The 21444-nt window shown below is 48.0% G+C and overlaps 1 protein-coding gene across 5 annotated transcripts in view; it reads left to right on the top strand.

Moving 5' to 3' along the window:
- Positions 1-16076, top strand: part of CLUAP1 (clusterin associated protein 1) — a 36086-nt gene extending 20010 nt beyond the window's left edge. For 4 of the 5 annotated variants that reach the window (XM_042923075.1, XM_042923076.1, XM_042923077.1 and 1 more), the window contains 5 exons: positions 955-1096; positions 3343-3415; positions 8943-9050; positions 11979-12034; positions 15591-16076. In XM_042923075.1, the coding sequence (XP_042779009.1) occupies positions 955-1096; positions 3343-3415; positions 8943-9050; positions 11979-12034; positions 15591-15737 (526 nt within the window). In that variant the 3' untranslated portion in view covers positions 15738-16076. Of the gene's footprint in view, positions 1-954; positions 1097-3342; positions 3416-8942; positions 9051-11978; positions 12035-12279; positions 12337-15590 lie in introns of all 5 variants that reach the window. The other variant, XM_042923079.1, reaches the window with a different exon arrangement.
- Positions 16077-21444: the final 5368 nt, after the last annotated feature.

Raw genomic sequence — 21444 nt, 5'->3', positions numbered from 1 at the left:
ATCTCACGGCTCGTGAGTTTGAGCCCCGCATCGGGCTCTGTGCTGACAGCTCAGAGCCTGGAGGCTGTTTCAGATTCTCTCTCCCTTTCTCTCTGCCCCTCCCCTGCTCATGCTCTGTCTCTGTCTCTGTCTCTCTCTGTCTCTCAAAAATAAATAAACATTAAAAAATTTTTTTTTAAATAAATAAAAAAAATGCATTTCTGCGACGCCTGAGTGGCTTAGTTGGTTAAGTGTCCGACTCTTTTTTTTTTTTCCAACGTTTATTTTATTTTTGGGACAGAGAGAGACAGAGCATGAACGGGGGAGGGACAGAGAGAGAGGGAGACACAGAATCGGAAACAGGCTCCAGGCTCCGAGCCATCAGCCCAGAGCCCGACGCGGGGCTCGAACTCACGGACCGTGAGATCGTGACCTGGCTGAAGTCGGACGCTTAACCGACTGCGCCACCCAGGCGCCCCAAGTGTCTGACTCTTGATTTCTGCTCAGGTCATGATCCCAGGGTTGTGGGAATGAGCCCCGTCTCAGGCTCTGTGCTGAGCATGGAGCCTGCTGGCTGCCCCTCTCCCACCTTTCTCTCTTTCTCTCGCAAAACAAAGAAAAAATACATTTCTCTCTCTGTATATATATCTATGCACAGAAAAGTCTGGAAGGATGTTTATCAAATATTCAGTGCTTGTACCTGGTGATAGGATTATGAGTAATCTTTACCTTATTCTTCATACTTTAAAGATTATTTTCAAGTTTTTACAAAGAGCTTTTGATCAACAAACTAAGCGTGTTGCTTTTGAGGGGAGGGAGGAGGAAAGGGAAATGAGCTTTAAGCAGCTTCCAGATGAAGGCACTTCTCCATGAAGGCTTTCCACAGCAGACCGTGGTGGGGCCTGGGGCTCAGCATACTAATCTCAACTGTCTGTTGATGAATCTTTCACTTTTTATTTCACTTGGTCGTTGTAGGCCGGCCTTTATGGATGAATATGAGAAGATCGAGGAGGAGTTGCAGAAGCAGTATGACATTTATCTGGAGAAATTTCGAAATCTGGCTTACCTGGAACAGCAGCTTGAAGACCATCATAGGATGGAGCAAGAGAGGTTTGAGGTGAGCGCTTAGCCCGCTCCTCTCCACAGACCGTTCCTTCTGGCGTGGGATTCTGTACTTGGTGACGTGTCAGTTTGTAAATGTTGTCGTGGGGGAACATTCCCTGGATGTTGCTCCTCCCTGATCAAGTCTGCGGATCGCTCACGCAGCTCTTCTCTTTTGCTGGTGGTGTGGCCTGGACTCCAGGCTGGTCGGATCTCTGATGGGTTTGGTCCGTTAGGGCGGCAGACGGGGCTGCCACGTGACCTGCGCAATCGCACAAGACTTAGCTTAGGAGGGCCTGTGCTTGCTTTAATGCTGTGCCGTCACTGGTTTGGAACTCTTAATAATTTTTTATTTATTTATTTTTAATGTTTATTATTGAGAGAGACAGAGCATGAGCATGGGAGGGTCAGAGAGAGGAGGAGACACTGAATTCAAATGAGGCTCCAGGCTCTGAGCTGTCAGCACAGAGCCCAACGTGGGGCTCGAACTCACAAACCGCGAGATCGTGACCTGAGCCAAAGTCGGACGCCCAACCGACTGAGCCACCCAGGCGCCCCTGAATTCTTAATAATTCTTAAGTGCGTTTTAATTTGCACTGAGTTCCGTGGAGTAGGTGATTGGCCTTGGGTAGATTCCTAAAATTTTGCTTGGTCAGGTCACTGAAAGATTTTCAGGCCCTGCTTAATTGAAAGTAGTTTATCAGATACTGCTTTATAAAGAGGAAACGCAGTTTACTGATTATTGTGGGAAGTGTGTGGGACCCAGAGCAAGCGGTCGTCCGGGTTCCTCTCATCCCATTGTTCCAGGCCATTTAGGAAAGAGTGTTTCAGGTCCCAGCATGAGCTGGTAAATACGGATTTCAGAACAAAGGAAAATGGGCCAGGTTACTCTCGTTTTTTGAATTGCTACTATCCCTTGGGGATATTTCTGCTTAACCCAAGAATGGTCCCTTGGAATCCGTGTTCATGCTGAAACTGGTCTGTAACCTCCCTCTCTCACGCCGTCCTTGGCAGCTTTCGGCGTAAAGATTATGCTTCCTTCTTAAAAGCTGGGTGTTTGAATGAGGTGGGGCTGTTTGGTTGTACAGGACGGCCGGCGGGGGGTGGCTGATGCTTTCCTGGGGACACCTTTATCTTTTTTTTTTTTTTTTTAATTTTTTTTTTCAACGTTTTTTAATTTATTTTTGGGACAGAGAGAGACAGAGCATGAACGGGGGAGGGGCAGAGAGAGAGAGGGAGACACAGAGTCGGAAACAGGCTCCAGGCTCCGAGCCGTCAGCCCAGAGCCCGACGCGGGGCTCGAACTCACGGACCGCGAGATCGTGACCTGGCTGAAGTCGGACGCTTAACCGACTGCGCCACCCAGGCGCCCCAAGGGACACCTTTATCTTGACACGGAGCCGGTTGCCACCACTGCTGTATGGCAGGGGCAGGCCACGGAGCCGCAAGGGTGCAGGACAGGCCCGTGGTGAGGACAGTGTCTGGGGAAGAGCAGAAAAGGGCCGTGAAAGTAAAGTGAGCATTCTGTGGTGTCACGCGGGGCCGCCCCCGGGTGTGGAGGTCGTGCCGAGGACGTAGCCCGGGGACGAGCATTCCTTCCTCTGCTCACACCTGCTCCGTGTGCTCATAACACCTGCTCCCTGAAGGTAGCTCGTGCCTCAAACAGTGCTTGTTTCTTGCTGTGTAGAATGACACCAAACTTTTAAAAGCCACTGTCCTCTCCCGTTCTCTCTCTTGACCGTAATCAGGGCCACATTTTGTCACCTAGCTGAGGTATTAGCTTTTGTCCCCCTAGGAATTAGACTAGTTTTTATTTCTTTTCTCTTTTCACCCAGATCAGTTTCACCATTTAGCATCTTCTGGGGCTGGAATAGCACAGAGCAGAAAAACAATAAAATTCATGCCTTATTTTCTGAGAGCAGGAGGCCCGTACTATCCCATTCTCAATGCGTCTGCCCCATGTCGACGTCCCACACAGACACACGGGCATTTCCCTGTCCGGTTCGGTGTTTTTCAGGGCTTCGAGGGCCCGCGGTGCCACTTCAGGCGGCCTCCCCTGGCTGGGCTGCTGGCTGATCCTGGAGAGAGGGGGCCTTGGGACCACGGCCCTGGTTCTCAGGCAGTGTTCGCTGTCTCCATGTGCTTTACATCTTTGCTGCTTTTGCGTCACAGACTCGGCCCTGCTTATCCACGTGGTAGAGAATGATAGAACAGTCCACCAAAGGGTGATCTCTTCTGAATCTTGTTCCTGCTGTTCCATAGGAAGCTGAGAACACTCTGCGTCTGATGCAGAACAAGCTGAAGGAAGAAGAAAAGCGTCTGCTCAAGACTGAAGGTAAGACCACATGGGTAGACCGGGCTGTTTCTTCTGGACCAGCGTTTTTAGCCTCGACAAATGTATGCGTGTATTTAATTTATTTTCAAAAGGCGATTTTCTCAAAACTTCTATATCAAGTACCATTTTAATTCACTCGAGCTCAAGAGACTGGTTCAAATTACACAGCATTCAAAGCACGTTTGATTTTCTTATCAACTAAAATACTGTTTTTCCCTGTTTAAATGATACGGTTTGAGTTACGTATAATATGTAACTATAAAAGAAAATGTGGTCTCGGAGGTCTTTAGGTTCCTTATTTTAGGACCGATAGAGAGCAGGTGTCATTCATGCAGTGCATGTTAGTGGGGCACTTGATTAGAGTTAGTCCCCTCCCACACACACCCGTCCTGTGTCCCCAGTAATCCAGGATTGTGCAGTGCGGCCGTCACCTGGGGGCAAGTGGGGGCTACCCGTATGTGAGAGCTGCGTGCTGGGGAGGGGTGTTCTCCATGACTGGTTAGCACGTTTCCTCCACGAACTTCACCGAGGTGTCTGGGCGGCCTCAGCACATGGTCTTAATGCCGAATCAATGGCTTTGTCTCGGTTCCTCCTCCTCTTGCTTATTGCTCTCTTTTTTATGATGAAGTATTTTATTCTCTCATGCTTGAGGATGCCGTGTGTGGGACTTGGGACACGCTCCCTCCCTCTCTGTCTCTGGGCCTCTCTCCTTTTGTACTTGTTTTCTGCCTCTCTCTCCTAAATTTCAGGAAACTCTGGAAGGAGAATAGGGAGTGCTGGGAAATCCTTTAGAGGCAAGTTTAGGAAATTCCAGGGGCCTCTCTAGCCAGAGCAGCCCCCCTCACCTCTGTGGTTCCAGGTCAGGCCAGAGAGCCTGAGGCAGCCCTAAGTGATAAGCCTGCATGGAGTTTATCCCCTCCCAGGAGGCCCAGCACAAGTAAGAGCCCTGGTTGGTTGGCTGCACCCTGCCGTGTGCCTGGGCCAACCGTAAGACCTTTGTCATTGGTCTTTATTCTTCTGAACTCACGCTTTAATTTTGTGATCCACAGGTGTGGGATCTCTTGAAGGACAAATATTCTTAGGAGCATCTGTGACTTTGCTTTTTTTGGAAAAATAATGTCCCGTTTAAACCAAATTAATGAAGGAAAGCACTTAATTAGCTTGAGGGCAAAGAAGTGAGGAAAATTAGAAGAACCGTCCTAAAGTTGTTAAGATGTTCTTTCTTTGCTTTTCTGTGTATGCGGGAACATTGGCCAGAGAGTTGGGATCAGCGGGGAGTTAGATAAAAGGACACTTTCTGAAAGACTTCTCTGAACAGAAAAGGCAAATAGGACACGGACGCAAATTAGGGGTAAGAATGAGCAAAATCCAGGAGCTGAAAGAGCTCATCTTGTTTATACCATCGTGTAGACAGCTGATTCGGTGCAGTAAACCATTGTTGAGTATCTATTCTGGGTGCGAAGAAGGGTTCCTTAGTGGACAAGAGACAGGGATTCTGGGGACCTCGGTGGCTTAGTCGGTTAAGCGTCCGACTTCGGCTCAGGGCATGATGTCCCAGTTCAGGAGTTGAAGCCCTGTGTCAGGCTCTGGGCTGACAGCTCGGAGCCTGCTTCTGATTCTATGTCTCCCTGTCTCTCTGCCCCTCTCCCGCTTGTGCACACTCTCTCTCGTTCTCAAAAATAAATAAAAACATTAAAAAAAATTTAGAAAAACAAAAAAAAGCAATCATTGCTTTAATCAAGCTGGTTGCCAGTGAGAGGAGACAAACAATGAGCAAACTGTGCATGGAAAGTGAAAAATGCCTTTCGGGGTAAAGTAGCGCAGAGAGGGAGATGGTGAGGGTGTGTGGAATTGTGTTTACCTTTTTTTTTAAATTTTTAAATATTTATTTATATTTGAGAGAGAAGGGGGCAGTGTGCGAGTGGGGGATGGGCAGAGAGAGGGAGACACAGAATCTGAAGCAGGCTCTAGGCTCTGAGCTGTCAGCACAGAGCCCGATGTGGGGCTTGAGCTCATGAGCCGTGAGCCAAAGTGACCTGAGCCAAAGTCGGACACTTTGACCGAGCTACCCGGGCAGCCTGCGTTTACTCTTTTTAAGTTCTTTTTTTTTTTTTTTTTTTTTTTTTTTTGAGAGAGAGAGCATGAGTGGGGTGGGGGCAGAGAGAGAGAGGGAGAGAGAGAATCCCAAGCAGACTATCCACTATTAGCACAGAGCCCGATGCGGGGCTCAAACTCACAAACCGTGAGATCATGACCTGAGCCGAAGTCAAGAGTTGCACGCTCAACTGACTGAGCTCCCCAGATGCCCTGGAATTGTGTTTTAAATTGGGGGTCAACGTAGGCCTCCTTGGGAGATGCTATTTACGCAAAGGCTGAGAAGTGTAACTTGGAGAGGAAGGAGGTACCGGATGAGGAAAGTCCTGGGAGTCTGTAAGAAAGGGTGAGAACCAGAGCTTAGTGAGGGGATGAGTTTTGCCGAGTGAGGAAACGTGTGGGCGTGCAGGACTCGAGCTCAGGCTGGAAGATGGGTCGTGTGCTGAAGGGCTCCCATCTGATGGCTCCTGTCTTCTCTGTTAAGCAGGAGGTGATGTCACCAAATTGGCTTTGTGGGTTTGGAGTAAGGGCCTGGAGTAAGAGAGAGCAAGTCTGAGTGATCAGAGACAGGTCCTTGCCCTGGGGACCTCAGAGACGAAAAAGGCCAAGTACTTTGTTCACATGCCCTGTGGTCACAGTAAGGACAGCCCTCATCTTCCCACCGTCCTTTTAAACCTCACTGTTCGTGGTAAATTTATAACTGTGCCCTCTACAGGATTCAGCACTGGAGTGTAAGGAATGTAGAGTCCTCTGATTTCATAAAATGACCCACAAATTGCTACAAAGCACTTTAGTAACCTTGCTGGGATTTAGTTTTTATGATATAGTGGAGAGCAAATGTTCTTGCTTTCAACACTTACTTGCTGCATGCCTACTGTGTGTCAGGCCTTGTACCAGCACTGGGGGCACGGTGACAGATAAGGCGCTCAGGGAGCCGAGGCCAGAATGGTGACATCCAGTTCGTAGCCACAAGCCATGTGTGACTCTTGAACACTTCGAGTGTGGCTCATCCAAATTGAGGAGTGCCGTTGGTGGAAAATATTTTGAAGACTTAGTATGAGTGAAAAGTTAAATTACTCATTACTAATACTTTACGTTGTTTACCTGTTGAAATGGTATTTTGGATACATTGGGTTAAGTAAGACATTACTGGAATTAATTGACTTGTTTCTACTTTAATGTAGTCACTAGACCATTTTAAATTAGATCTGTCAGCTGGCATTGTGTTTCTGTTGGACTGTGCTGATGTAGAAGGAGAAACTTGGGGGCGCCTGGGGGGCTCGGCTGGTTGAACATCCATCTTCTGCTCGGGTCGTGATCTTGCAGTTCATGAGTTCAAGTTCCACGTCGGGCTTGCTGCTGTCAGCACGGAGCCTGCTTCACCTCCTGGCTCCCTCTCTCTCTCCCCCTCCCACACTTGCGTGCGCCCCCTTTCTCTCTCTCTCAAAAATAAACAAACATCTAAAAGATAATAAATAAAAAGAGAAACCTGAAAAGAAACTGCCTGTAGCTTACGTGGGTATGAAGTAGTGTCTCACTGTGCTTTGATGGTTGTTCCTGTGATGGCTAATGGAGTGCAGCATCTTTTCCTGGCTCGTTGGCCATTCGTACAAATCTTTGGAGAGATGTCTGTTCAAGTCCTTTGGACGTTTTTAAATTGGGTTGTTTTTTTATTATTGGATTGTAAGAGTTATTTGTATATTCTGGATACCAGATCCTTATGCAAATTGTGATTTGCAGATATTTTTCTCTCATTCTCTGGGCCGTCTTTTCACTTCATTAGTGCTGGCTTTTGCTGCACAAACTTTTAATGAAGTCCACGCTGTTAATTTTTCTTCTGTTGTTTGCATTTTTGTGTCATATCTCAGAAACCACTGCCTAATTTAAGGTCACCAGGATTTATCCCTATATTTTCTTGGAAGACTTTTACAGTTTTAACTGTTATCCATTTTGAATTAGTCTTTGCATATGGTGTGAGGTAGGAGTCCAACTCATTGTTGTGCGTGTGGCTCTCTGGTTGTCCCAGCACCATTTGTTGGAAAGACTGTTCTTTCCTCTTTGAATTTTATGGGCACTCTTGTCTGCTATCCTTAACTTGAACGTGTCACTGATAAAACTCGGTGATTTCCATGTCCGCATGCGTTAATTTAGTGTATTGGCTTGAGCTTGTCAGAAGAAATCCTATTGAGCCTGAGAAACATGTATTATTATTATTTTAAAATTCATGATATCATTTGATTTATATCGCAAGGGGTAATGATACAATGTCATAATAAAATGTCCATAAAAAGTGAACTCAGATGAATAGTAATTGCGTTTTGTAGTGATTCATTTGTGTTAGTATTTAATTATATTCTCTGTATAGGCTTTTTGTACGGTGGCGGTTTTCAGACAGATTGTGTTGAAGTCCTTGCAGGATGCTATTAGTAACACATCCCTAGTTCCCAGCTTACCCCTTCATGCTGGAGAGCACAGCTCTTCTCTCCACGGCAAAGAAAGCAGAGAACTTTCCCTTGGTGCCCAGGCAGATGCAGCCACCCACTCACCCACTTAGAGCAGGAGCTGAGCAAAGCCTTTTCGTAGACGAACAATTACTGTACTTCCAAACTGACCTCTGAGTCATTGGTCAGCACAGCGACTGCAAACTCCTCCTGCTCTGTCCTTCCAAAACCAGTGTCTCTCCCCGGTCACAGGGAGTCAGCTGGGCAGTGAAAGCTTTTTCTCTCCACTGTGGAAACTCTCCTCCTCTAAGTTCCCATTAGGAAATGTCTAACCCACACAAGACTCTGGAAGAGTATTTAAGAAATTAACGTGTAAGAAATTAATGTGTAAGGCTGTCGCACATCTCACAATGTGAGAACGCCCTCTCTTTGTGTATCTCTGTAAGGGAATTTCCTCCAGGAAAGGAGATCGTGAGCACGAGTTCTTACAGCCACTCACTAGATCACCGTCTTTCTCAGGCCAGCCTTTCCTGGCCTGCTCTCATTGTCGCCTGCAGGCCTGTTTTGGTGCAATCCCTCACCTTTTCAGTGGGCTCTGTCTCCTCATCTCTGTTACCCACAAAGAGCTCGAGTCGTGGTAACGCCTCCTAATCGTGAACAGAGAATGGACTTTGCCCCCAATTAACCAAGAACTTCCAGCTATACCTTGACAGCTGGTGATTCAAATTGTAGTTCACCTACCAGAATAGTATTCTGACCCAGTTTTGTCTTGCTTGGGAAAATTGTTTAAAAAAAGTAACCCAGTATATCCTTGTTTGCATTAACCCTTCTGAGTATCTACAGGCCAGTCCTAAGAGTCTCATAAAATCTAATGCAGCAGAAGGAAGGCTGAGAAGTGCAAATGGTTTTGCACAAGAGCCTTTTGGATACAAGCTGTTTCAGAGGTAGTGATGGAGCCGCCCTTTTGTTTTGCCTACTTGTGTTGCTCCCAGGTAATGACGACTCGGACATTGACATCCAGGAGGAAGACGAATCTGACAGTGAATTGGAGGAGAGACGGCTGTCCAAGCCGCGGACGGCCATGGAGGTGCTCATGCAAGGTAGCACGACTTCTTTCTCTTGTCCTCCCTCCCGTGCCCTGTCATAGTACACTCCGGGTGGCCCCTGCTCCAGGGTTTATCCTGCTCTGTTGTTTATCGGGATTCAGCTCTTAAAGTCCTCTGTGTGGTCACCTTTGCTGCTAATACTCTTACCTGTGGTCTCAAGAATAGCTGATTGTTCTTTGTGTCCTGGTCACAGAGGCCATGGGAACACACTGCTTCTGCCACTGAGCTGTGTTCTGTCCTTTTTTGGGTCCAAACTGTTCTCAGTGCACTTGCATCCCGTGTAATCAGAGAATTATGCACAGAGAAGGGACTCACACAACCATCTCTGCCTGTAAAAAGCCTAGTTGTTTCTGCTTTCTCACTGGTAAAGAGCAATAAAATATCTGGACAAGTGTGGGTGCTCCCCTGGGATCTTCTTGAGGTCCCACTTTCCATCCTAAAGGGGTCCCGGTCAGTGGCTTATGGGGGTGGTCCTTCCACATTGCCTTTTCACACAGAGGCAAGCACACACATACAGTGAAACTTAGACACAAAGACCACCTGAGACATTTTTTAACCTAAATGGGACCAGACTCTGTGCATAGTTTTGCCGCTTGCTTTTTGTTTTTTAATGTTTATTTGGGGGGGGGGGGGGGAGGGGCAGAGAGCTAGGGAGACCGAGAGTCTGAAATAGGCTCCAGGCTCCAAGCTGTCAGCACAGAGCCCGCCGCGTGTCCCGGACTCGTGAATGGTGAAATCCTGACCTGAGCCAAAGTTGGACGCCCAACTGACTGAGCCACTCAGGCACCTCCTGCAACTTGCTTTTTAAAAACATTATGATGAAATATATTAGAACTCCTCCCGTGTCAGGAAAATACAATTCTGCTTCGTTCTTTTTGACAGCTGCATAGTATTCCACAGTGTGATCATACCTGGGGTTTATTCAGGCATTCCCATATTGAAAGATATTTATTTTATTTTTCTTTTCCTCGTAGATACATCCTTCTGTTTATCTTCAGTGTTTGTACCATTCAAGGGGGAATTCTTAGGTCAAAGGTTATGTAAATTTTTATTTTGATAGATATTACTACATTGCCCTATACTTGCCTTTAAACTTTTTTTTTTTAATGTTTATTTATTTTTGAGACAGAGAGAGACAGAGCATGAATGGGGGAGGGTCAGAGAGAGAGGGAGACACAGAATCCGAAGCAGGCTCCAGGCTCTGAGCTGTCAGCACAGAGCCCGACGTGGGGCTCGAACTCACGGACAGCGAGATCATGACCTGAGCCGAAGTCGGACGCTCAACCGACTGAGCCGCCCAGGTGCCCCTATACTTGCCTTTAAAAACATTTATCTACCATTTGTTAATTTTGGGAGCAGTTTGCATTTTTTTTTAAAATTTTTTTTAATGTTTTTATTTATTTTTGAGACAGAGAGAGACAGAGCATGAGCAGGGGAGGGGCAGAGAGAGAGGGAGACACAGAATCTGAAACAGGCTCCAGGCTCCGAGCCGTCAGCACAGAGCCTGACGTGGGGCTCGAACTCACGGACTGTAAGATCATGACCTGAGCCGAAGTCGGAAGCCCAACCGACCGAGCCACCCAGGCGCCCCAGTTTGCATTTTTATATACACAACATATTTAAGAGGTGAATTATCTTCATTTGATACTAACTCTTCCTGCTAACTGCCCTTATTCTAGGTTCGGCTGTTCTTTATTACATTTTCCTTTTTACATAAGTTACTTAGATGCTCTGATGTCTTTTCCTTTTATTTTTAACAGCTTCATGATACAAATAGAGGTTAGAGGTTGTGACTCCCATTCTGTAGATGGGAGCTGAGGCTCTGGAAAGGTAGATATTTGGCTCAGGAGAATCTCATAGAGGCACTGGGGCTCCTGAATTCTGCTGACCATTCAGCCTGCAGGAGTCAAGTCACAAAGTCCATTTCTAAAAATTATAAATAAGGGCTTTGGACAACACAAGACTTGCATTTGATCTGAGTGAGGGAAAGTTTCCTTAAATAGCTCTTGGTGGTCACCCCAGGCCTGTCCCGAGTGAGCTCCTCTCTGGGCTGCCCTCGCTGCCCTTGCCCCGAGGCCTTGACCTGGGGTCACGGCTATTCCTTTGTCAGCCTCCGGGTGTGATGCAGCTGTCTGCTTCTGCCCCGTGCAGGATGGCTCCTGAGTGTTGGCAGAAGTCCCCTGTCAGCAACCCTGACTTCCAGAGGAGAGAGGAGAATCCCTGAGATAATGGAGTTGGTGGGGGGGGGGGGGGGGGAGGGGGGGGCGGCGCAGGTTTGAAAGATGAACTAAGTGTGATACTTAGTTTTTTCTCTTTGAAGCTCATAGATTCAAATACATTGGTCCCTGGAGGAAGACTTTGTTTTTCCAACGGATAGCACAGCTATCTGTTACTCATAGTGGGATTCACTGATTTTTCTTACAACATTTACAGGATGCATATATATTTTTCTGACTTCCGAGTTAATGATTATATTTTATTGCCCTTTTCCTTTTTTTCAAAGTAGAAATCTAGAAAATCTATTGTGGTTTATTATAGTTTTGATTATTTGGATGCTACCTAAGTAAATTTTTTAGTGTGATTCTTGTTTTCCCCAATTTTCTAAAGGAAAGCAAATCTTGAATACCATTCCTTGCCTTTTTTTTTTAAACATTTATTTATTTTTGAGACAGAGAGAGACAGAGCATGAGCAGGGGAGGGTCAAAGAGAGAGGGAGACACAGAATTCGAAACAGACTCCAGGCTCTGAGCTGTCAGCCCAGAGCCCGATGCGGGGCTCGAACTCACGGACCGCGAGATCATGACCTGAGCCGAAGTCGGATGCCCAACCGACTGAGCCACCTAGGCGCCCTGCCTTTTTTTTTTTTTTTTTTTTTTTTTTAATGAGGTTTTCCTAATTTCTTCATGCTTTGGTTCTCCTCAGGAAGACCTAGCAAACTCATCGTGGGCACAATGCAGGGTGGAGACTCCGATGACGACGTGAGTCCCAACGAGTTCCCCTTAGCTGTTCCGTTCTTCCTGCTCCGGGGCTGGCTTTGTACATGAGCCGTGCGCCTCAGCCTAGCCCGCTGCTGGGCGTACGGCAGAGCTGGGCCCCCCAGGAGCTGGACTCTCCTCTGCTTGTTGATGTGTTGATGGCTCTTTTCTTTTCCAATGAATGTGCTTTCCCTCCCACCCCCGCTTTTTTTCCTTCTCCCTGTTCTTTCCATTCTCGCTTTCCAAAGACGGAAGCAGCACCAGCTCTCTTAGGTCAGTGCAGGACTTCCAGCTCCAAGAAGCAGGTTGGTTTTCTTTTCACCTCATCTGTGTGTGTGTGTGTGTGTGTGTGTGTGTGTGTGTGTGTGTGTGTGTGTGTGTGTGTGTGTTGGCCTGTTCAGGGCCAGCAGAGCCTTCCCTCCCAGTGATGGCTCTGTCTCCTGGGTGAGAGCCACGCCAACCGAGTCCCACAGAGATCGGAGAACTTCCCTATGCTGAGGAGGAGGGGTGAGTGTGAGCCACGAGACAAGAAAGGTCGTTAGGCCCTTGAACTGTAACCTAGAAAAGAATGGAACCTGCTGAGCTCCTGGGGTCAAGACCAGCCCTCTCTTCAGTTCCATTCTGGGGAGGGAACGGAAAAGGAGGCTGTCCTGAGACCAGGGCCTCAGAGAGGCTGGGCAAGAGGCTGGGACATCAGGCTGCCGGTGCCTTGAGTGTCACTGACTTAATACTGACGGGGAAACGAACCGGGATGGGGAACCCGGTCCTTGCCAGGGCCCCACAGGTGGGGCTGCACCATCCATTGCCCCGGGCCTGCCTTCTTGGTGGCAGTCCCTGGCAAGCCTGTGAGGCCCCAGAAACAAGGGGTGACTGGGCTGACAGAGCACAGACCTCCTTATCAGGTCGTGTGCCACCTGTGTCTGGAGTGTGGCTCTAGTGGCTGCACAGGGACAGAGCAGGAGTTGACATTCTTGTACAAAAGATCCCTCCATTTAGTGCCAACATTGTGTATTGTTACCGAAATCCACAGAGGGAGAGGGTTTGCTGGGCAAGATGCGCAGAGAAGGTGGGGCCTTGGAATCGCAGAAGGTAGTCTTCGAGAAGCAGAGAAACCACCTCAAACATGTTTAACAGAGTCGGGCTGGATGCTCAAATAGCTTCTGCCCACCCGTCTTACCCATTCGAGGCACGAATAGGAAGTCTGGCGTGGGGGCTGGGGATGCCCGGAAGGCACCGTCGGCTCCCTTGTCTTACGATCTGCTTGCTCAGGCGCGTAGCTCTCTCGTCTCAGAACAAATGCCCGAGTGACAGCTCACACGTCCTCTGCGCCTGTTGTCGCTTGTTGGTTTTAGGGAGGCCGCCTCCGCACCTGGCCCAGGCGTACGGGCTCGTCCTTTGTGTGCGCACTCGTCCGCACGACAGACACTTGCTGAGTGCCTGTTACGTGCAGGTGTTACAGATGATGGGGAATGCGTCCCCGCCTCTAGGAAGCTCACGTTCCGGCAGTAACCAAGGGAATACGTCGGGTCATAGTGGCCAGAAGAAAAGAAAGCAGTTCAGGGAACGGAATGACAGCGTTGAGGGAGGAGGTTGGTGTCTTTTGATCGGTCAGGGGATGTCTCTGTGATCGGGTGACATTTGGCAGAGGCCTGAACGGAAGGAACGGAAGGTGGTGCAGGGAAGGGCATCCAGAACACAGGGAATATGGCTCCTGCTTTGGAGGTGTAGAGACGGTGGTGCGACTGGGATGGAGTGGATGGCAGACAGGAGCGGCAGGACGGGGAGCGGGGGCGCCAGAGCTTGGCAGGACCTGATGAGGACCCGGGGTTTTCTCTGAGTGCTAAGGGAAGGGGCCGAGGACCGCGAGCCCGGCTGTGCCAGAGCCGACTGGCATTGAAGAGAGCCTAGTCAGGAGGCACTTGCGGGAGCCGGAGGGGCTGGCGGCTCAGCCTAGGGTGGTAGCAGCGAAGGTGTTAAGAAGTCGTCGGATTCTGGATGTTTCCATGGTCTGAACCATGAAGTTGTGTTAACTAGACATGGGGCGTGAGAGGACGAGAAATGAAGGACACCCCAGCTTGTGGCGTACTGGCTGACGGCACAGGTAGCCTTGGCATGTCCCGAGGTGGGTGGGGCTTGGGGAGCAGCGCAGGAGTTGGGGTTGGGACATGCTACGCATGCAGTGCCTGCCAGCCATCCACGTGCTGGGGTCGAACGGCCAGTTGGAATTCAAGTCTGGAGTTCAGGGGTCAGGCCTGGGCTGGAGTTGAGTTTGCAGCCGCGTTCGAGCTGCAAGGATACATGTGATTGTGTGAGGGGAGAGAGTAGAAAGAGGAGAGGAGGGAGCCTCAGGGCTCTGAGCTGAGCCGTGTCGTAGAGTCAGAGAGACGGAGGGTGTAGGGACGCGTGAGATTGGAAGATGCAGGAGTGCAGTGGGGCGAGCACCTGAGAGAAGGGCGCCCTGCAGCACAGGGTGGCTTTCAAGCAAGAAGGCGCAGGCTGGAGGTCACACCAGATGCCGGAGCTGCGCCCATTGGATTTGAATTCCTCTGTTTCAAGAGCAGTCGTGGGATTGGCAGGTGAAGCCTGCTGAGTATGTTGAGGACACAGCGAGAGGAGAGCCAATGGGGGGGGGGGGGTTCAGCGCTCCTTCAAGGAGTTTCACTGTTGCCAGGGGAGGGGGGTGCAGAGCAAAAGGGCAGAGTAGCTGGCAAGGAAGATGGGATTAAGTTGAGGGTTGTTGTTTTGTGTTTTTAAGAAGGAAATTGTAGCATGTATGTATGCTGGTGGGAGTGGTCTGGCTCGAGCCATCTTGGTTTACCTGGGACGCATGACTTATAGTTTTGGGTTTTAAGTTTATTTATTTATTTTGAGAGCGAGAGAGAAAGCTCATGTGAGAGCGCTAGTGAGGGAAGGGCAGAGAGAAAGAGAAAGGGAGAATCCCAAGCAGGTTCTGTGCTGTGAGCGCAGAGCCCGATGGCAGGCTCAAACATTCGAACCGTGGGATCGTGACCTGAACTGAAGTCCAGAGGCAGAAGCTTAACTGAACGAGCCCCCCAGGTGCCCCAGCACTTGCAGCTCTAAAGCCCGGCTGAGCTGGTCACCCCAGATCTAGGCAAGGGACACACTGTTCCTTTTATTTTGCCCAATTCCCGGGTGGCTTTCCACCCCCAGTCTGGTAAAAGCCAAAATAAACCCCCTTCCTAATCTCCAAGCCCCTCGGTCCTTGTTATCCACTGGTGGGTCTCTGGGCCCCCGGAGCAGAGCGGCATCCGGTGGTGTTTCTGAGACCTCAGTGGGAAAGCCGGCCCCTGCAGCACCGGGTGTAGACTGCACGCTCGTATCTGAGGATCACTGCTTAGATGATCCGTTTGTGTTTGTCTTTGAGCCAACAAAGGTCCCCTTCTCGCGCCCCACGCCCCACGCCCCACTGCTTCTCTGCCGAGCTCTTCCTTCACGTGTGGGTGTTGCTAGTTAACTGAGCTACTGGTGGAAAGGGGCCTCTGCTGACAAGCTGTCAGAAAGAGACGGGCCGTCAGCTGTGTTTGCCGTCTTCCTGTAGGAGGACTCGGAGGACAGTGAGATTGACATGGAGGGCGATGAAGAAGACGACGATGTGGAAGACGAGAGCGTTGCTGTCACGCCAGCGAAGCCCAGTCGAAGGATCCGGAAACCCGAGCCCCTGGATGAGAGCGACAATGACTTCTGACCTTTGTGCCAAGAGACCGGACAGATTAAATCCCTCAGATCTGTAGGTAAACGGGAAGTTAGAAGGTTAGGAGGGAAACCGATTTCACGCGCTAAACCAGCTGGACTTGTTAATGAAGCAACACCTCGGTCTGTAGCCTCCTCCAGGTTACTCCACGGAGCTTCAGCGAACTTGGGAAACGCCTGTGTTCTAAGAGATGCACCTCCACAGGACGAAAACCCGAGGAGAAATAAGGGCCAACGCTGTTCATCTTGGCAGTTGTTGTCAAGCGTTTCCGCCAGGAGTCGGGGGTGGGGGGGATAGACCCGGGCTGGGCACAGGACTCAGTTTAGGAATTGGCTGGGGGGGGGGGGGGGGAGGGGGCGGGGAGGCACCTGACTCCTCTTGACCTGTACAATTTAGAACATTTACTGTACTTCGGCTTTTAATTCTAGCTTTTATTTCGTTGTATGGTCCTATTTTCTTCTGCACGTTTGCGATACCAAGCTTTAAATGTATTTTACGAAAATTTCCTGAATGAAAGTTAGCTAAGTTAGATGAAAACCCACTTTCTTTCAAATCCAGGCAACAGAGAGACGCTCCGGAATAAAAGCACTTCATTTTCTCTCAGAAGGTTGACATCCCTTCCTAGGAAAGCTAGTTAAAGGAAAGCTGTTTCTGACTAAAAAACTTAACCGGGATTGCATTAGGTTGAGTAGCACTAGGATAATGTCGCTGATGTGAAGTGAGAAGTGACAGGTGGAGATGTGTCGTTTCTGATACGGAAACGCAGAGCAGCTCTCACAGATTTTTCAGTTATGAACGCAGAAGTCTTCTGAAGTTACTTAACTCTTAACAAATGTATTTAGGACCGTATTTTTATATTATTAAATAAGTTTTACTTGAAACTATAATTACGTTGTTTATATTCACCTATAACGTAAAATATTTAAGAAAAGTTCACAGGTTACTGTGTACATGTCAACTTTTAGGAGATAATGTGATGATTGTTTCTATCATCTTTGCTGTTTCCTCTATCTTTTCCCAACTCCTGTGCCAGAGATTACTCCTTTTTTTTTTTTAATTTTTATTTTTTAAATTTACATCCACATTAGCATCTAGTGCAACAATGATTTCAGGAGTAGATTCCTTGATGCCCCTTCCCCATTTAGCCCATCCCCCCTCCCACAGCCCCTCCAGCAACCCTCCGTTTGTTCTCCATATTTATGAGTCTCTTCTGTTTTGTCCCCATCCCTGTTTTGATATTATTTTTGTTTCCCTTCCCTTATGTTCATCTGTTTTGTGTCTTAAAGTCCTCATATGAGTGAAGTCCTCTGATATCTGTCTTTCTCTGACTAATTTCACTTAGCATAATACCCTCCAGTTCCATCCACATAGTTGGAAATGGCAAGATTTCATTCTTTTTGATTGCCCAGTAATACTCCATTGTATATATAGACCACATTTTCTTTATCCATTCATCCATCGATGGACATTGGGCTCTTTCCATCATTTGGCTGTTGTTGATAGTGCTGCTGTAAACATTGGGGTGCGTATGCCCCTTCGAAACAGCATATCTGTATCCCTTGCGTAAATACCTAGTAGTGCCACTGCTGGGTCGTAGGGTAGTTCTATTTGTAGTTTTTTGAGGAACCTCCATACTGTTTTCCACAGTGGCTGCACCAGCTTGCATTCCCAATAGATTCTGTTTTAAAACGGCATTCGGTTAATTTGGCAGTGATGGAGATGTGCCCTCTTTGAAATGACGCACTCACAGGGAATGGGGTGTGTGGGCGCTGTGCTAACCCCCACAGAGCCCTGCCTTCCACGGCATCATCCTGGATGTTATCATTTTGGTTTCCCTGACTCTGACCTGACTTATCTTTTGAAAAAAAAAAAAAAAAACAAAAACAAAAAACAAAAAACCAAAAAATGTATTTCTCTTTTCCTTTTGTGATGCTCTCTTCTTTTTTAAAAAAATGTTTATGTATTTATTTTTGAGAGAGAAAGAACAAGCCGGGGAGGGGCAGAGAGAGAAGGGGAGGGAGAGAATCCCAAGCAGTCTCTGCGCTGTCACCTCAGAGCCCAGCACAGGGCTAGAACTCATGAAGCGTGAGATCATGACCTGAGCCAAAATCAAGAGACAGACGCTTAACCGACTGAGCCCCCAGGCGCCCCTTCCTTATGTGATTCTTTCTTCTCTTGGGCATTAACAGGGGAGCCTGACCCAAGCTGCAGGTAACCCCTCCTCCAATAGAGGCTCCAGTGCCGTGTGCGGTTTATGATTTCACCTCTTCCTTCGTGGTCCCTCATCCCTTGGTTAACTACTGCACAGTCTCCCCATGGAGTGGCACTTCCTTCCTCGGGCAGCTTCTGTCAGCAAAGGAGCTTCAAGTACCTGATCGTAGTTACCAGTGTGTGTCTGTCACTGTAACAGATCCAGGAGTCAGATAAGTACAAGAGCTTGATGACCTCGTGTCTTTTGTTTTGGGCCAAGCGTCAGAACAGACTCGGGCCCCAAAGAAGATTGTCTGATTAGGTCAATGAAAAACCCTCATTTAGATCATTGCCAATAGTTCTTTGTTTTTAGCCGTGTAACTAAAGGACCTCTTAAAATGCTTTCCAGATGTGTATTGACTGAAAATGTCAAGGAAGTTTTTAAGTCATTAATTTTTTTTGGTGGTAGCCATCAAGAACCAAGTCCAAGGACTTCTCGCACTGAGAGGTCTGAAGAACTTGCTGTTTCAGCTGGGCCGGGCAGAATACCGGCGAGCACTCTTTCGTTCGCGTTTTAAACTGTAACATCGTGTCGTGCCGAATGTCTGAAAGGAAGTGGGTTTGGCTGAAGTTAGCAACACGCCACATAAATATCACAGTGGTTAGACTGGCCCGGGAGATTCCGAGGTGCTGGAATCCGGGACTGGTTGAATTGCAAGAGAACTCAAACTGCCCGGAACAAAAGTCCTTGCAATGAGGATGTGAGTGGAAGAGGAGGAACGAGAGCTCAAGCAGGGATGTCGTGAGGGGAAGACGTAACTGATGGAAAAACCAGTGTGTCTGTGAAACGGTATTCTGATTGTACACTTCTCTTGGGCGATTCGGAAAGAATTAAGCCACAGTGACACAGAAAATGGAGTTTTTAAAAAAGGTGCACTGTTCATTCTAAGAACGATAAAGTCCTTACGAGAAAATGGCGCAGGAGTGATCAATGGTAATAAAGTTAAAAGACGGACACTGACGATGTCAACAAAAACCATGCTCTAACTCCGTCAGAAAGAAGGAGAAACAGAGTGGGAATATAAGCTGACGTACATCCAAGTGCCATTTGCCATGTAGGGGTCAGTAGATAACCTCGAAGATGATAAAGCAAGAAACAGTGTATGTAGGGTATGTAGTTTTGGGAGTGGGAATGTACAGGAAGGGGAGGAACAAGACAGAAGGCTGCTGTTTTCCGTTAGAAGCCTGGTCATTTTTGGCTTTTTAAACTGCGTGTATTGTGTTGTTTTGATGAAATGAATTTCCGAAAAGGTAAATCTACAGACAGGAAAAGGGTAAGGGCTGGAGACTGAGGTCTGAAGATCATTTTCCTCAGATTGCTCGGGGGAGAACACGTGGGGTGGGAAGAGAGCCAAGGTTGGAAGCCTGAGCAATGCTGTGTCTCAGAGGCAAAAGCCACAAGGAGCCAGGAAGAGAGACTGGGAAAGTATTTGCTAAATGTTCTAAAGTGACTGTATTTTGCTTTAATAATTCGGGGAAAATATGTTTTATTTTCCAAAGACCGTTGAAGAAGAGTGACGAGAGGGTAGGAGGGCTGGAAGGTTGTGTGAGGGAAGCCAAGGCAGGGAGAATTTCCACAGAAGGGAGGGGTGAGCAAGCTAAATCCTCCTCCTCAACGGGCCGGAGTCACAACGGGCCACATTGGCACTTAGGAAATCTGTGGCGACCTCAGCCGGGAGCAGTCGGCACGCGATGGGCCGAAGAGAGGTCAGAATGCGAAGCCAACACGGTGAATGTTGATGAGTGTTCCGCAAGGGGGGTGGTCCCAAGTGAAAAGAGAGGGCCCAGCCAGGGGAGAAGAGCGTGGCCAAGAACATTTTGGAGGGGCAGAGGAAGCTTTGTTTTGTGTTTTGAGAGGAAAACGAGGGTTTTGTTTTTTAGCTGGAGGGAACTGGTTTGTGGAATGGGAAGGGTTGACTCTATAAGAGGGAGTGTTCATAACTGATGAAGCAAAGTCTTCGTTAGGAGTCCTGCTTAAATCCATATTGTGTATTGGAAACACACACATCTGTGTGTGTGATGATGACCAGTTGGCCAGATGACCACTTGGGCTGATGCTACCGTTAGGAGTGCGAAGGCTAAGATTGATTTCACGACCTTTTACACCTGGATGTCTATCGCATCTGTTGTAGATGAGGCTCCAAAACAGTTTTGTGACTTGGGCATCAGGTAGAGCACCCAGAATACTGAGACATTGCCTCACAAGTTGGGCCACAGTGGCCCTGAACTTAAGGGTGGCTGGTCCTGGCCAACAAAGCTGAAAACAGTAAGCTTTGAAAGGATCCAGCTGTTTCTTTCTTTCTTTTTTTTTTATGTTTGTTTGTTTGTTTGTTTATTTATTTATTTATTTATTTATTTATTTTTTCAATATATGAAGCTTATTGTCAAATTGGTTTCCATTGTTTATTTATTTATTTTGAGAGAGAGTGTGAGGAGGGGAGGAGCAGAGAGGGAGGGAGGGAGAGAGAGAGAGAGAGAGAGAGAGAGAGAGAGAGAGAATCCCAAGCAGGCTCCCTGCCATCAGCACAGAGCCTGACCCAGGGCTCCATCCCACCAACCGTGAGATCACGACCTGAGCCGAAATCAAGAGTTGGACACTTAACTGACTGAGTCACCCAGGCGCCCCGGGATGCAGCTGTTTCTAAGTAATGTGTTCCAGAATTAAGCTCAAGAATTTGAAGGCGTATAAAAATAGTCTGTATGAAACAAGATAAAATTCCCCGTGTCTGGTGTCCAATCAAAACTTACCAGGCATAATGAGAAGAATCAAGAAAGAGACCAAGGAATGAGCACCCCCCCCCCCAATACTCAAATGACAGATGACAGAATTAGTAGGAAAGGACATTCAGACATTTAACTGTACTCCCTATGTTGAGATGACAGAGGGAGGCAGGAGCATATTAAGAAGAGATAAGGCCTAAAGAAAATCTCAAAACTTGGGGAGATTAAAGAAACAAAAACAAAAACTGGGATTGAGAGCAGATGAGGCGCCACAGAAGAGAACGTACTGACCCTGAAGACACAGCAGTAGAAACTGTTCAAAATGAAAAAGAAAAAGACAAGTCCCACCGTGCTGTTTATGGGTTTATTGCCTCGCTCCAGTTCACCGCTTGGTCTGCTCTGTGATAACAGAGCTATTCCTTGTAAATCTCTCGCCTTTGCTGGCTGGCGACATAGAGAGCCTTGTCAGTAGGCTGCTAGGAAGGCGGCTTGCTCCCGGAGTCCCTGGAGAGCACGATTTTTCTCCACTGCTTTGGCCCCTGAGGTTTCTTTGGTGGCTAGGTTCCTGCAGGGCATGGCTTTGTCCGGCATTTGGCTACCACATCTTTTTTTCTGTCGAGTTCTCCACTCAGCCAGAAACTGCGCAAACCGGAAGACAGCATGGCCACACCTTGAGAGTACTAGGAGCCAAAAACCATTCTGAAGTTCTATATGTAGCAAAAATAACTTT

Source organism: Panthera leo, chromosome E3, assembly GCF_018350215.1.
Source record: "Panthera leo isolate Ple1 chromosome E3, P.leo_Ple1_pat1.1, whole genome shotgun sequence".
NCBI classification, from domain to species: Eukaryota; Metazoa; Chordata; class Mammalia; order Carnivora; family Felidae; genus Panthera; species Panthera leo.
The sequence above is the reverse complement of the archived record's forward strand: the minus strand, read 5'-3'. Positions and strand labels throughout refer to the sequence as shown.